The sequence below is a fragment of the Phyllosticta citribraziliensis genome, assembly GCF_038025025.1.
Source record: "Phyllosticta citribraziliensis strain CPC 17464 chromosome Unknown J3D65scaffold_11, whole genome shotgun sequence".
NCBI classification, from domain to species: Eukaryota; Fungi; Ascomycota; class Dothideomycetes; order Botryosphaeriales; family Phyllostictaceae; genus Phyllosticta; species Phyllosticta citribraziliensis.
This window is the reverse complement of record NW_027117348.1, coordinates 696969-711899: the sequence shown is the minus strand read 5'-3', so window position 1 is coordinate 711899 and position 14931 is coordinate 696969. Positions and strand designations below refer to the sequence as shown.

The 14931-nt window shown below is 54.2% G+C and overlaps 4 protein-coding genes and 1 non-coding gene across 5 annotated transcripts; 2 read left to right on the top strand and 3 right to left on the bottom strand.

Moving 5' to 3' along the window:
- Window positions 1-123: 123 nt before the first annotated feature.
- On the bottom strand, window positions 124-1661 carry J3D65DRAFT_96074 (uncharacterized protein). Its single transcript, XM_066804278.1, has one exon. The coding sequence runs from the start codon at window positions 1329-1331 to the stop codon at window positions 414-416; it is 918 nt and encodes a 305-aa protein (XP_066651841.1). The 5' UTR covers window positions 1332-1661; the 3' UTR covers window positions 124-413.
- Window positions 1643-3416, bottom strand: J3D65DRAFT_636000 (glycoside hydrolase). The gene is made up of 3 exons (XM_066801364.1): window positions 2680-3416; window positions 2262-2623; window positions 1643-2189 (listed from the first exon to the last, which is right to left on the bottom strand). The coding sequence occupies exons 1-3, from the start codon at window positions 3219-3221 to the stop codon at window positions 1993-1995; spliced, it is 1101 nt and encodes a 366-aa protein (XP_066651840.1). The 5' UTR covers window positions 3222-3416; the 3' UTR covers window positions 1643-1992.
- Window positions 3417-3948: 532 nt separating this feature from the next.
- J3D65DRAFT_635994 (uncharacterized protein) lies at window positions 3949-5598 on the bottom strand. Its single transcript, XM_066801363.1, has 5 exons — window positions 5210-5598; window positions 5052-5156; window positions 4616-5004; window positions 4501-4568; window positions 3949-4448 (listed from the first exon to the last, which is right to left on the bottom strand). The coding sequence occupies exons 1-5, from the start codon at window positions 5381-5383 to the stop codon at window positions 4072-4074; spliced, it is 1113 nt and encodes a 370-aa protein (XP_066651839.1). The 5' UTR covers window positions 5384-5598; the 3' UTR covers window positions 3949-4071.
- A 2340-nt stretch (window positions 5599-7938) lies between these two features.
- On the top strand, window positions 7939-8040 carry J3D65DRAFT_t128. Its single transcript has one exon. It is a non-coding gene; the product is annotated as a tRNA-Ser (tRNA).
- A 2020-nt stretch (window positions 8041-10060) lies between these two features.
- Window positions 10061-11127, top strand: J3D65DRAFT_95998 (extracellular protein 6). The gene is made up of 2 exons (XM_066804276.1): window positions 10061-10422; window positions 10483-11127. The coding sequence occupies exons 1-2, from the start codon at window positions 10275-10277 to the stop codon at window positions 11088-11090; spliced, it is 756 nt and encodes a 251-aa protein (XP_066651838.1). The 5' UTR covers window positions 10061-10274; the 3' UTR covers window positions 11091-11127.
- The last annotated feature ends 3804 nt before the right edge of the window (window positions 11128-14931 follow it).

Genomic DNA, 14931 nt, shown 5'->3' with positions numbered 1-14931 from the left:
CGGCAATTTTCGACAACGTCGAACGTCGCAATCGCTGTGAATTTCCCAGCGCTGGCGACACAGCCTCCTTCGACCGTCGTTGTGCTTGCGTTTGCGGTATTTTTTGGCTGCGGAAGGGAGGGGAAGGCAAACGGCGGGAGTAGGTGTGGGCGAGCCAGAGCGGTTGATGCTCGCTGTGGGTTTCCCCGCGCAGAGAGCGGAGGTGAAGGCGAGTGGCGGATGAGACGAGACGTGGGAGACGGGGCGGGCTGTGCGAAATCCCTTGTTGAACTGCTGATTCTGCTGGGACGGCGGCCCTCTTTTCTTCAACTTTTGTTATTTCCTCGCTGTTTGGGCGCTCGCGAGGTTCTGCTCTCCTCTTTTCGTCCACACCACCTGTCGAAGCCACGGTCCATCCAGCCTGTCAGGCAGCCTCAGCCAAAGCGTCGCTGCACGCGCGCGCTTTGCGAAACTCCAAACCTCCAGCAAACGCAGTCGACTCTTATCCAGCGCTGACCAACAACGAACCAGACAGCCAGCAAGCGGCGCGTGGGAGCAAACATGCATAAGCGGACGCGCGCGTGGGTGTGGCGCCAACAGCGAGCGCTGGACGCCCCAACTGCACGCATGCACGAATGCTCCAACGACGACACGCTGACCAAACAGCCAAACGCAAGCGCGCCCTCTGCCGCTCCTTCTCCCATCTCCTTCCTCTCCTCTTCTCGTCCCAGCAAGCAACCTGAGAGCAATGACAAGACCAACACCGAGTCACGGTCTCTCCCGTCACCCAGCGCCGTCGTCGGCTCCCCTATCGGCAGTGGTAGAGTGGGCCCCACACACACCTCGTTCCTCTCAGCCTTAGGCCGGCCAAGCAAAACCAAGCTTTTGCGCCGCGCCGGGCCCGCGCGAAGGGGGTTGGCGGGGGGCCCCGCGAGCGTGGTGCAGGGGTCGTCATCAGGCACCCTGCCTGGCGCCTCCTCAGAGGTGCAATGACCGAAGTTCTCACTGTCGCCCAGCTTCCACGCGCCTGCCTGTGTTCGAGACGAGGAGTTGACTCGTCTCGTGCCGTGTTCGCGTGGTGATGGGAATTCCGGCTGACTGGCGAACTGGTTGGCTGGCTGGATGCTGCTGGGAGTGCGTGGAGGTGTTGCGAGAGGAAGAAGGAAGGCCTGATGGCTGCGGAAAACCGGCAAACGGCAAACGGGGATGAGACTGGCGCGAAGAAAGCCCACCATCTCCCCATCACCTACGACGAGACAAGTCCAAACATCGACGAGAAGGGCAGTCTGCTGTGTTGACAGGCAGACGAAGACGCACCTCCTCTTCACGAAACTACAGTCCAGCTTCCTCATCAACGGGACCCATCAAACGGCAGAAAAAACGTTCCTCAGGATGCCTCGGTCCGACTCGACCTTGCCCGCCTGCCCATCCGGGCAGGTAGATATGCACGAGCAAGGAGTCTTCACAGGCACTCCTTGCGGACACGGACTGGCTGTCTGGCAGTCATGTCGGCACTCTCATCAGCGGTACCTGGCAGTGAAAAAAAGGACTGGATGCGTGCGCGTATGTCAGGCTGCCTGGCCGGCCTTGTTTGCTGGATGCTCGCACTGGCCGGCATTACGCGCTGGCGTGCTTCGGACTTGTGCATCCAGACGTCTGATTTTGCATTGGCTGGACTGACTGAACTGGGGGCGGAGATGAGACGAGGTAAAAGGACTGCACAGGGGAAAGGGGGACTGGGGTCTTTCGGACGTTGAGGCATGTAGGTGTTTGCATCCGGAGACGCTGACAAGGTGGCAGACTGCTGACTTGATCCCCTATTATTCGCCGTCTATGGAAAGCAAGCGCGAGAACGCCCTGCGATGCGGTGTTCAACATTGAAGCAAAGCAGTGCGGAATCTAAAAGACACAAGTGATCAAGTCCTCCCCTTTACCACGACCGCCGCCGCTCCCACCACCTCCTCCTTTCAACATAATTCCAACGATCAAGGTGCTAGCAATGGCTGTAGCCGTCTAGCACGAAGCGGCCGACGGGATGCCGGAGCACTTGCTCGACTTCTCGCCACCAGTGATCGAGTTGCCGGTCCAGGTCCAGTCGCTGCACGAGCCAGAGCCGCACAGGATGTAGATGGGGACGGCGTCGGAGGAGACGCTGCCCTTGACGTTCTCGACGGTGAGGCCGGTGATGGGGACGCCAGTGGTAGGCTCGCCTGTTTGTCATGTCAGTGTTGTCCGGTCTTGGCCGACATTCAGGGGCATTCAGGGGCACAGGGGAGACGCACCAGTAGGCGAGCCGTTCTCGTAGTCCTGCTCAATGACGATGCCGTACTTGGCGATGTTGCTGAGGGTGATGCCCGAGTAGGTGACGCCCGAGACCTTGCCCGTGGCGTCATAGACCGTCTTGATGCGCACGCCATTGTCCGAGTCGACAACCTTGGTGTTAGTGATCTTGACGTTGCTGACCGTGTTGTCGTCGCGGCCGCCGACGGAGCCGATGCTCAGGCCGTGGCCGCCGCTGCAGTAGCCGCCGGTGAAAGTGATGTCGGTTCCCGAGTTGATGGCGAGGCAGTCGTCCTGGTTGTATACCTTGGCGCCGCTGATGGTGATTCCGGTGCTGGAGCCAACGTCGAAGGCGTCGGTGTTGCTGAGGAGAATCAGTCAGGTACGCACTCAACTTCCCCTGAAAAGACATGAACTCACTGGCCCTGGTCCGCGCCAGCGGAGTTGTCAATGGTGATGCCATCAAGGGTCAGGTCCTCGGACGAGTTGATGGAGAAGCCCTGCACGGGCGTGTTCTTGACATTCAGGCCCGAGATTTTGGAGTTCTTCTTGAGCGAGTGGGCGTAGAAGAACTTGGGCTTGGTCTTGCCGCCGTTGCTGCCCTCGCCGTCCCACCACTTGGCGCCGTTGCCGTTGATGACGTGCCCGGAGCCGCCCTTGACCGTGATGGCGCTTCCGGAGACGCTGATGAGCGGGCCCTCCCACTCCTTGAACTCGAAGGTCGTGGTGCCCTCGAACGTCACCGTGGTTCCGTCGTTGAGCTCCGTCAGGTCGAGCGTCTCGCCCGCCGGGACCGTAATTGACTTGAGGATGATGTTGGAGCAAGACGTCTTCTTGCTCTTGACCGATGCGGCGTCGGTGAAGGTGCAGCCAGTGCTGTTGGAGGCGGCCATGATGGCCGGGGCGGCCGCAGCCATGGTTGCGGCGCCAGCGCCGAGCATGAGAGTGGTAAACTTGACCATTCTTGCGGTATTCGATCAACGAATGACGGGTCTAAGGAGTGACGATTGCTGAAAAGGACGGAAGAGAGTGTATGAGTGCTCCGAAGAAGACAAGCCTTGGAAGAGTCGCTTCCATGGCCGATTTATACCTACCCACGAAATGGAGAGGGTGTTCAGGCATCCTCGCAGGACAATGGGCCCACGACTGACAGCGAGGGACAAGAAATGACAAGACTGATCCGCACAAGGGCCTGAGGCTTAGCCTGTCGCCGCGTCAAAGCTCGGCTGCCTCTCCGAGATCTAGGGACTTGTTCCAGGTCGTTAGCGAGCTGCTTCTGGCCTGAAGCGGACATGGGACGGTGGAGAATAGAATGGGGAACGTGAGGACGTATGGGGAAAAGATCTGGAGCTTGGATTCGCTATTGCACAGTTCGTGGAGTATCAAAAGTAACAAGTCGTGTAGCGATGCAAGACGCTACATTGCAACGGTGTTAGGCGCGCATCTATCCCTACAATGGCGCCAGCAAATGGAAAGGGGCGAGTGGATCAAGTCGCTCTTCATATCGCCGATTCGTGCGTGAGAGTGTTCCAGGAGTCGACGTCTGCAGAGAGGAACGAGCCATGTCGTGAGGCGCGGGGGAGAGCGGCCATGTGCTGCAAAATGATGTGGTCGAGGCGGCGGTGATTCTCCGTCGGCCCCACCGAGCGCAGCGCGCTCACCCATCAACTTGAAACACAAACATACGAGGTTAAATCTGCAGTCGACAATTGTGGGTTTGTGAAGCTCCGACGACAGTCACGCTGCGGGAGAGGCAAAGAAACCATGGCGTAGTTTTGGAATAGACAACCTTGCATTACTTCGCTCTCCGACTTATGAAATCTTTTCTTCTCGAATCATCAGCTCTGTCTGCTTGTAAATCCCCATCTCCTCGTCGACATTCTTCTTGCCGCTCGCTGTCGAGGTGCGGTCTGAAACGCTGCTCCCTTGCACTGTCCTGACGTCTGTCGACTGGAGGCGGTTCATGTCGTGTCCTTCGCTGTTGAGAGTAAACCTCTCTTGACTCTTCCCGCGGCGCCATCCAGACATGCGTGATGTACTCGTTCCTCCTCGTCGCGAATCTGTGCTGTCCAAAGTCGTCACAGTCTGCACGTAAGAGCTGAGCAGTGGTCGGAATGTCGCCAGATTGGCGGCCAGAATGCCCACCGCCGCTTCAACTGCCGACCACACAGCAATAGGTGTAACCGTGTCTGCGGCGAGTCAGTTACTGTCCGAGAAGATGGTGCGCAAATGGAGACCCACATGTGTAATCCAACGTCCGATTCAGCGTTGGGAGCGACGACATGCGAATCATGGACGCCACGCTCGAACTGCACCATGTTAGTGGATTGCCGACTGGAGACGAACGGCCACTTACAAGTATCCCAAGCACAAGAGGACGATGATGATGACTTTGGCCTGCTTCTTCAACTTCGAATTTCTCAAAAGAAAGATGGGCAGTGAGCTCAAAATCCAATCCGACACTATGGAAATGGTGTTGTGCGCGTAGCTTGCGTCGAGGATGATACTCTCGGGCAAACAAGTGCCCTTTTTGAGAATGATTTGGTTCCAGAGATGTGATATCGGCGAGCACTGGTTCAGTATGAGGAAAAAGTAGCCGGTGGAGTAAAGGCTGTTGACGACGATGAGAACCCAGACTGTCCATATTTGCCATTTGAGATTCGTGAGACGGAGGAAAAAGGCGCAGACTGAGAGTTTGAGGGCCACAACGCAGAGGATATATGTGAGTTGAGCGGCGAGGTATCCCTTTGACTGTCAGATGATTCAATGCGTGACGTCGAAGACATGATTACCTTGAAACCAAAGATGATCCATTTTGTAGGAACTTTCCAAATGTGTTTGCCGAAACCGCTGTAGGCGAGCAATATCATGCAGATTCCCATTGCCGTAAAGGACGCCTGGAAATTGATGCATTAGTACAGCTCAACCACATAATTCTCATCTGGCTTACCCAGGTCAGCATCATCCACCAGTCGTCAAATCCCCATGACTTGATCTTGATTGCTCGAACATAGATTCGGAGGCATGTCGTGATCCATACGATCAACAGGGATATGATGAGTACGACATAGATCACCGTGCCTCTGACCGCGGGCTCATGGGTGAAATCTGCCGTTCCTGGCATGGTGACGCGTTGCAAAAAGAGCAGCAAGGAGGGTATGCGAGCCGCTACTCTACTTATTCAATAGAGAGATGGCACCTGTCTTGGATGTGGGACCCTGACATAGCCACCCATCGACGTGCCTCTAGACCCTTTGTCGATCCGACTGTCCCGATGATGGAAAGGAGCCAAACAGAGGGCCGAGGGAAAGCCAGCACGAGGTCCAGCCTCGTACAAATATCAGGCTGGAATCGGGGAATAGTGCGGAGTAGAGTACCGTCGCCTTTTTCAGACATGTCCGCGGTGATTGGCCAGGTTGGAAACTAGTGTGAGCATTAGTACCCCACAGCAGAATCATTTTCCAAAAGTGGAATAGAGTACCAATCGCCGACATTTCGCGAAGTCTGGGAGATGGATGATTTGAAGATTGATGCCACGGGACTCGGTTGCCCAGCTCTTATCCTGCAGCTCCTGAAGAACCTTTTCTATGTTCCGCTCCTCCCAATGTTACTCCTGCGGAGCACTTCATCCGCAGGAAATCTGGGGACGGGCCCGCCTCCACTTTGACGCAAGTCGAACCGGTGCTCATTTTGATCTCTATTTTCCGGTCAAACGTTACTATCTTTCATTTCACCATGCCACTCAAGAGAGAGTCTCTCTTTCCCTTGGTCTTACTGCTCCCAATCTCTTACATCTTGGTGTGTTGTAATGTTCTGGCCCTATATGTAGACGGAGATCTACTGCTGCAAACGGCCAAGAAAGGTCACGCCCGGAATCGTGAAGAAACTGGCTGGACCCTTGACATGCGCTAGTCATTTCGAAGCGGAGGAAGTGCTCCTTCAACCGGCAATTTCTCGTTGCACTAGAGAACATGGGAGGTGTTGGAAACGCTCAAGGTCGGTATCGCGGCTTTCTTGACGATTCCGATTGGGGCAGTTCCTAGAGACAAGTCCAAGTCGTCGACAGAGTGGAACTGACGAGTTGCAGGCCATTACGAATAAGGTGAATTCGGGGACGCTATTTCCAAAGGTGCAATCTTCGGCCGCAATGATGGAACAGACTTGATTTTGAAATCCGCTGTCGACGGGGCTGAGAAACAGCTGGTCGCCGAGGCTACTCCAGCTGAGGCCGGCCAATGTGGCTGTTGGGCGATGGACGCCATAGCCGTCATCCATGCCCTGAATCCTTCGAAGGACTATTGAGGCCAAGTCGCTTAAACTGAGCCCTGTGGGAAAAGAGTGTCGGAAGGTCGTTCTCGTCTCGTCAATCGCGGAGTGGGTATCGTGCAAGGAGGACTCAGTCAAACGCAGCAGCCGACCCTCATCGGAACCGCTGTCTTTCAAGCCTCGTCCTTGCCGTTGGAGGAAATCTGTGAGGCTGGTGTTGAGGTTGCGAAGTTGTTCGGGTGTGCAGTTGAGAGTTGGCGTCCGGGCAGGGGTCCTGTCGAAGCCGGTCGCTTGGTCGCTAAGCGAGGTCCAAGGCCGTCACTTCCTTGACCCAAACCCAACCCAGCCCGTGCCGTCTCCATCACCACCCACGCGGGTGATCGAAAGCTTCTCGTCCGCATCATTATTTTCCCTGGCACTCTCAACTTATTGCTGCGCTTTAAAATTTTCGAACCGGGCTTCGACCTCATTGCTTCTCCACGGGGAACGCGATCTTTCAACCTTTCTTGTCGGCACGGCAGGAGTCGCCGCTTGACAAGTGTTTATTGGCCTGATTTAATTCTGTTGCGGAATACTGGTCTCGGCATCTGCAGTTTGAGTGTGCGACCAATTTAACAGCTGCTGAGAGTCATGAGAAGGTGCTATTCTGCAATGCACGTGGAACTTTTCCGACTTTCAACTCAAAGACTAGCGGCCAACGCTCTGCCACATCTTGAGGAATCTGCCATCCGCCATTTCGCTGTTTGCAAACCTCTGACGTTGCTGATTAGTGTCAGCTGTTGTGCCGCATGGCCATGACTTCTTGCGCAGGATTTTGCGAGGACGAAGGGATGCAGTGTGCAAGCATGTCTGCTGCCGTCCGTTTGCAGTCACCGTGGTGGCCTTCGCGGGTGGCAAAGTGAAACATTTCAATTACTCTTATTGCGCAGTTTTCTGGAACATTTGCGTCGCTCGACGTCATGATCAAGCTGTCGCAAACGAAATGCTGCTCAAACTCGCTCGCTGGGGAGCTGTTGCCAGCCGACAATCTATCGTCTTCGCTCATCGCTTCGTCTGTCGACACCGAGTTATCGCCAGCCACCGGCTTTTCCTCGACCCATCGAGTCATTCGTCAGATCCTTGTTACTGCAACCATGCTGCTGGATCTGCCTACCGCATGAGCAGGTTGCAAGCCAAGAATCCGGGGTAAAGGTGTTGGGAATGGCTTCGGCGTTGTTCTCCAAATGTTGCTCGAAAACTCCCACGAATAGCAACGAAACTTTCTCTCCGACCGTGTAATTATCATGTCCATCTATAGTTTGCAGTGTGTTTCCAGTATTCGCGTCGTTGGCGGTTTGCTGGGTCATCGGGCTTGCAACTTTATGCACTTTATATTTTTTGACTTCCACCTCGATTTCAACAATAGCACACTTCGGCACTTTGGCGGAGTGGTTAACGCGCTGGCCTGCTACCATCCATCCGGTTGTAATCAAGCCAGTTCCTTCGGGAGCGAGAGTTCGAATCTCTCAGGTGTCGCGTAAGAATCCAAATTCTTTTTGCCTTTTTCATGCATTCTTTTGCTGCTGCGCGTTGTTTTGACCAAGTGTTGTCCTCTGCGGAGCTTGCTGCGAGGGGGCGTGAAATCGGGGGCGTTTCCGAATTGGGCTAGCGTGACTTCCAGTGCCGAGCTCCGACCAATCGCAGCTGTAGGGGGCTGCAGGCGAGGCCTGGGCTCAGAACCTTGTTTTGAGTGCTGCGCCAGCCCCCTCTCATGGACGCCACAACTTCATGAGCGCGTGAACGGTACCGCTATGCCGTCCGGCTGCCACGACGAAGACAACCCTCAAGGAACCTCGTCGAGATGTCGACATCCTTTGCTGTCCTGATCTGACGATTCACTCCGCAGTCTGTCCGCTTGCTCTCTCTTCTCATCCCCATCCACCTCGTCGCGCCTACGCCCTGGATCACTTCATCGCATGATCAACCTTCACCGAATCGTCTCTACAAGTCATCTGATGGCGAATACCGCCTGTCGGGCCGTACCTCTCTGCCGCTTTCAAAACAACAACTTGCGCGGGAAAACATGGTTTGAACAAAACCTTACCCTCACTTCTGCCCACGTTGGGCCTGCTTGAATCTTCCGCGCTTCCGCCAAATTTTGCTTTGGCAGAGCCTATCCCTAAGTGGGTACTTTCTGCGGTGTTCAGTGGCGGCGTCCGAGAATACGAGTGAAGCACACCGAGGAATTGGATTCACAGCCACTGCCAGCGCCTTTACAAGGCTGATTACTCGGTAATTCGTTCTTTGACGGCTAATACTGTGTCGGTCTCTTGTCTCCCCATTCCTGTGACTGTCGCGACAGATGATACCTCTTACTCTTTCAGCGCAAGGAGTGGCACACCATTGCTGCATGCATCGCTCGACGATTCGCGTCCATTCGGTTGAATCGAGCTGAAAAAGCAATCCGTCCGGCAAACTGGACGTAGTTTGCCAATCGGCCTAGACAAGCGAATGCTCAAAATTTTGTCATACGACTCTTCACCGCGACATACCATCCAAGTGCCAGTCATTTGCCAAGGCGCATTTTCCCCGTAAGAAGATGCTTGGCCGTGCCAACAGTCGCAGCAAGGAAACCCCGCAAGGATCGAGCTTCTCTTCAACAACAGGCAAAGTTTGCCTGTCGTCCATGCCAACACCATCTGCAGGATTCGGACCGCTCCTTTCAAAGTCGCAGAGCGCCTCACAACAGGAAATTTCGTCGTCGTATTCCACCCATTTACCCTTTGTCCCGGACAGCAGTCTGCGCTGCATCATTGCAGATTCGGTCAAGAAAATCAGGCACACGTGGCGATCTGCCTTGTTGCCCCAGGATGTTGCTGCAGTCGCAGATGCCACCACGCAAAAAGACGCATATTTTGAAATATTCAGTCAGCCATTCGAAGCGCTTCAATCATGAGCGCCCATGACAGCGGCTCAGAGATCGACAAGACGCAGATCAGCAAGTCAAATGCGCGTCATGAGAATGCCATGCTACGAAACTCGCCGCCGAATACATCGTGGGTTGGCAGTCGGCAGTTGACAAAGGTGGTAATCCGTCCAGATTTCAGATTCTCGACTCTGGGATCGATGGCGGGGAGCCCTAGCAGAAGGGCCTCGAGCTTTAATTTCCCCTGGTACCTGTTGTCGATTCAGGTCGGGATGGCTAGTTTATGCCTGCTAGCGCTCGACTATTTTCCCTTCCAGCTCTACGCTCTACCTTTGGTCGCGAGGCACGATCATCAGCAAAACGAACCGGCAGCAGACCCTTTTCCAACGTCGTCACCCGTTGTCAGCCCTGTGTAGCCCAAGGCATTCAGGGAAAGCCATGACGTACGTGCATGCAGGTACGCGGGGAGGGTTCAGAGGTGTCGAGTCACCTTGTTTGAAATAGAGTTTACGGCTATTCACTTCCTTGACAGCAGCGTTTCCGAGTAAACCCAAACCGCCGCCACCACTCATGAGTCCCCAAAAATACCAAGACGCTCCACAACGGCAAATATCGGACATCGAATGGCGAGCTTTGCGAGCAGCGTTAAGGTTGCGCTTGATTCTGAGTTTCATTGAGCTGCCCAGGCTTGGAAGGGAGCTTGCCCCTCTCCATGTCACCGCTCTTTAAAGAGTAACTTGTGCCGTCTTTATTTCGTCGTTAGCCGCCCTTTATCCCGACAGACTCCCCAATACCGTCTCCAACGACATCTTAGAGGTACTGCAAAAACAAGAACGTTTTCGACATGCGTCTCATCACTCTTGTGGCTGCCGGAGCATCCCTCCTCGGCTTCGCTGCTGCGATGCCTGAGGCATATCCCGATGCTGCTGATTTGAACGTCGTCGGACGTCTTGGAAAGCGAGCCCTGATCAATAACTTGGAGACTCGAGAACGTGAGGTCTCCACGACATCCTTCGACTTGACCATCGCTATTGACACATCATCGACACCAGTTTGCAACGGCTCCATCACTCTCGATACCACCACGCAAACCTATGTGATCCCACAAGGCGACACTCTCACGAAGATCGCGGAGAAGTTCAACCGTGGCATTTGCGACATTGCCAAGTTTAACAACATCAGTAACCCGGATTACATTTTGGCTGGTGCTACCCTTATTATCCCCCCTCAGGTCTGCTTCCCTGACAGCACTTCTTGTATCTCCACGGTCGTTCCCACCGCGACTTGCATCAACGGAGGCCCTGGCTTCTACATCATCCAATCAGGGGACACTCTCGGAGCACTCGCGCGAGCTTTCAACATCACATTGGATGCCCTCACAGGAGCCAATAAGGCGAACATTCCAAACCCAGACGTTGTCAACATTGGTCAAGTGGTCAACATACCAATCTGCGACAACAGTTCGGCCGATTTGACACCGTACAAGATCAAAGCGGGAGACACCTTTTACATCCTTGGCCGGAGGTACCGCAGCTCGGAAGGTGCAATCCGCGCTGTCAACCCTGGAGTCAATCCGAACACGCTGCAGGTCGACCAGGTTATCACGCTGGTTTCGTTTGCGCGCAAGTTCCCCGGAACCGAGCCGACGAACGAGTTGTAAAAGCGTTGCTGCGCGTGTAAATTTCATTTCATCTGAAGATTGCTGCGACTTGATGAGAGGCGAGACGGTGTTCATCACGAGGTCATGTCCAGCTGCCGTTGAAGGACTAATGGGGTTTTCCTTTTTGTCGAAATCACTGTAATTACTAGTGATGCAATACATTTTAGTCAATGTCCTCATTTGAATCTTGGTCCTTCGCTCGCAACTTCCCACGATGCCACGGCTGATTGCCGAGAAACCGCCTCACCATCCGGCTTGAGTTAGCTCAACGTCAACTTGGCTCAAGAAGTCATGCCAGTTTCTCATGGGTCATCAACGTCACTGAAGCCTCGCACCTGCCTTTCTGAGCATAGCCCTCGTCATCATCAACGGCGGCCACAGACGCGCCTGTCCATCGTGTATCCGACAGCCTTGGATCGAAGAAGCTTGCGTAACCGAGAAGCGTCACTTCACGCTTATTATGTCGCCCAGCCCAGACACGACGGAAATCAACGGATCAGGTGAGCTCGCCAGCCTTCCCTTTTCACACTGCGCGCTCCCATTCGCAGACGTTTATTCTGCCGCCTGCCGCGACCAGCAACGGGCGCAGCGGGTGGACGGACGGGCGAGCGCGGGATCAACCGCCAGCCGTTCCAAGGTATCTGCCCGCCGACCGACCCGACCGGCACTTGCCTACCAACCCTACCTCAGGTTACCCACCCAACCACCAGTCCGTCTGCCTGTATGTCTTCCGAGACAAACGCAAACTAGCTTCGGCACCATGCAACCGCTGGGGCGGTGCGTCAGGGATGCGTTTCCCTGCGTGGCCGGCAGGGCCAAGACGCGGCGTTGAGGATGACGGGCTGGGTCTGTCAGGTCCACGTGCTCATGCGCGGAGGGAGCGGATTGGTGGGCGATTTTGACAGCGGTGAGGATGGCATGCGCGTATGTATGCGCAGTCGGTTGCGCAGTCGGTTGTCAGTGATGCGCGTGCATGGTTTTGAGCGGTTGACATTGCTGGCGTGTTTGAAGGCGCGTCTTCTCTAGGAGTTGATGTTGAGTACAAAGGTAGGCATCTGTGTCCTCTACAATCTGGATCCTGAACGGCAATGTGTACACTGAACGCGCTCGTCGGATCCCTCCCTGTCGAACTCTTCGCATGTCATGGCTGACCGACAGTTCATCATCCAAGGAGCCATCGCTTCTTTTTGACGGCGTCGACTACTGCAAGCGCACATTAGTAGCCACTAACAAGTTGCATTGAACGAGCACAAGAAGGAAATCACGCCGTAATCTCTTCGATGATTCCAAATTGTCCTCCGCGGACGAACGATGGACATTTTTTCCTTTGCAGCCGGGCTGTGGAATTTGAAGCTTCAAAGAAGAGCGTGGTCTCTCTTGCGCAGCTTGGAAGCAAAAGCATCAGAATAACGTGCGTCACTTAAGCTCCGAGCGTGTACCCTCCTGCACTTCTTCAAGGTCGTCACATCTGGAAGACATTTTGGGCTTCCAGTGTTGGCAAAGTGTGAATGAGGAAGCACAACATTCATTAACGGCGATCTTGCCTCGCCGAGAAACTCCAGATGTGATTCCCATTGTTCCTTCTCCTGATTCTAGCGAAAGTGTGATTATTAAACAATGGCGGCAGCTGTATGTCCTTCTGGCGCACCTGATTGGCCACCAGTCGGTCGAATGACTGCCTATTTCGGCAAGTCGACTTCCCAAAATGGCAGGTGCTCAATCTGCTTTCAACACTGCCGTTGTTCGCCTATCACCGTCCAAAGGCTTTGGATATTCAGGCTCAGGCTCGTCCTAAACCATGCAAGTAACCCAGTCCCCCTCGACCCTTTCGCGGTATGATTGACAAGGGGCGCTTGCACACTCTACAGGCTGTCTTAATGGAACCTATCCGTGAAGAAGATGGTCTGCTCTGGAAACAGTTCCCTGGCACTTCGCCGCAATATTCTGGACTGCTGAAAATGAGAGAATGGAAGAGGCCCGGGTCACAAACCTCTTCCCGACCTTGTCCGCAGCCCAGCTCGAACTCGTCGCCCTCCGGCCACAGGAGCTAATGACGCTAGATGGGCGCCCGCATGGCTCAATCTGAGCAACCCAAGGTGTGCTGCAGAATTTCTGTCACTAACTCCGTCAGCTCAGATTACGGATCGACGGCAGCCGACGAAACTGCATTGAGCCCAAATTTTGCTCCTCCTCAGCACCCTCTCGTCAAAGCGTGCGCAGCTGAGAAGAGAAGCGCAGCTGAGGCAAACCGGTTTAAATTGAGAGATTTCGTTATGATGGCATGTCTCCAAAATGCTCACAGACCGCAAAGTTGACGGTCGTGTTTTCGCTGCATCATTACTGAGTTCTTCTCGGACTAAGCGATTCCTCTCAGGAGTTAGGAAAGACCACGCCTATATGCCTAGTGCTCAGCAGTCTCTAAGTGACCCATTCTTCCGCTTGCGACGCTCCTTCGACTAACGATTGGGAGGAGTGGTGAGTGAGGAAGTCCACATCCTCCAAGTTGGGAACTCAATACTTTCCCCGCAAGTCCAACTTGCATGAGATATCTCATGGCCAGGTGATCCGGCCGCCATGTATCCGCTGGCTAGCCGTCTTGCCCGGCGTGGCCGTCAATGGGGCGCAGACACTGACAGCGGTCGGGTCCAATCGCACAGCACGACCAATTTTCACTACAGGGCCGTATCTCCCGACCTCGTGGTCTACTGCGCTGCGAAAACCTTTGTCTCTGCTGGGAAGTACAAAACTCACAAGGACGACAACGTACTGCGAAAGTGATCAAGAGCTGTGCTTCGGGAATCTGAATTCGTGATTTTGTGACAAGAGTGATTGCGTTCGCGCTACACTTCATGTCGAGCGACTGTGCTTTTCTCGTGGTCCTTGCTTGTGCGTCGAGTTGTGGAACAGTCGGGACTTTGATGTAAAGCTCTAGAAAGAGCGAGGAGCGAGTGGCCACGCAATGGGAATGCTCTCGAACTGTGTCTTCTCAAAGTGTCCCCAGCGAAGATGGTGGAATAGAACGAAAAGTTTCGATTGGAGCCTTTTGGATATTCGCAAAGAAAGGGGAATGAATTCTTTCTCCTCTGCAGTGCGGCATTTCTTTCCTTCTTCGAATTTGCCTGTCCCTCTAGCACTCGCAATTAAAAACGATGAAAGCAGCAGACAGCAGAACGTGGTGACATCTAACAACAGCACCGCTTGCTTCTGCGCCGTTTCAGCATTCTGCGGCGTCGATAGAAAACGTTAAGAGAACCACAAGAACTGAGCTAAGCCAAAGTTTCAAAGAAGAAAGGAGAAGAAACAGACAGAACAACAGTCTTAAGACCGCGAATCTCCTGTTCAGGAGAGAGCGAATGAAATGACCAGGATGGTGCGCCGCACAATTGTAGTTGAAGCTGTAACATGGCTGAGAATTTATACCTCCATTGCTTCTACATGGGAAGGTACCGCATGATCTTACGCGTGCGTGACTTGACTGTGCGAGGCCAGGCAAGGCTAGGCAAGGCCAGATACAAAAGCAGCGCCGTCTCCCGCCGCCCTTTCTCATCCACTCACTAAAGCAGCATAGACCCAGCATCAGCCCCAACATGCCGGCATTTCAACTTGGTGGCCAATATAGGGATACTAAGGAAGGTCATAGACTGTGTCCTATTTTCTACTTTGCTGCGTCGCAACTTTTGCGCTGTTGCTTATCTCCCTAGAGTATAGTAGTGACTAGGGAGCAGCCAGTGCGATTAACAGGCGACAATGTTGATAAACAGCATGGTTCAACTTTGCGCTGCTCTAGCATTTAGCAGCAATATTGCTAGAAATTATTAGATGGTGGTAGAAACATTAGCCA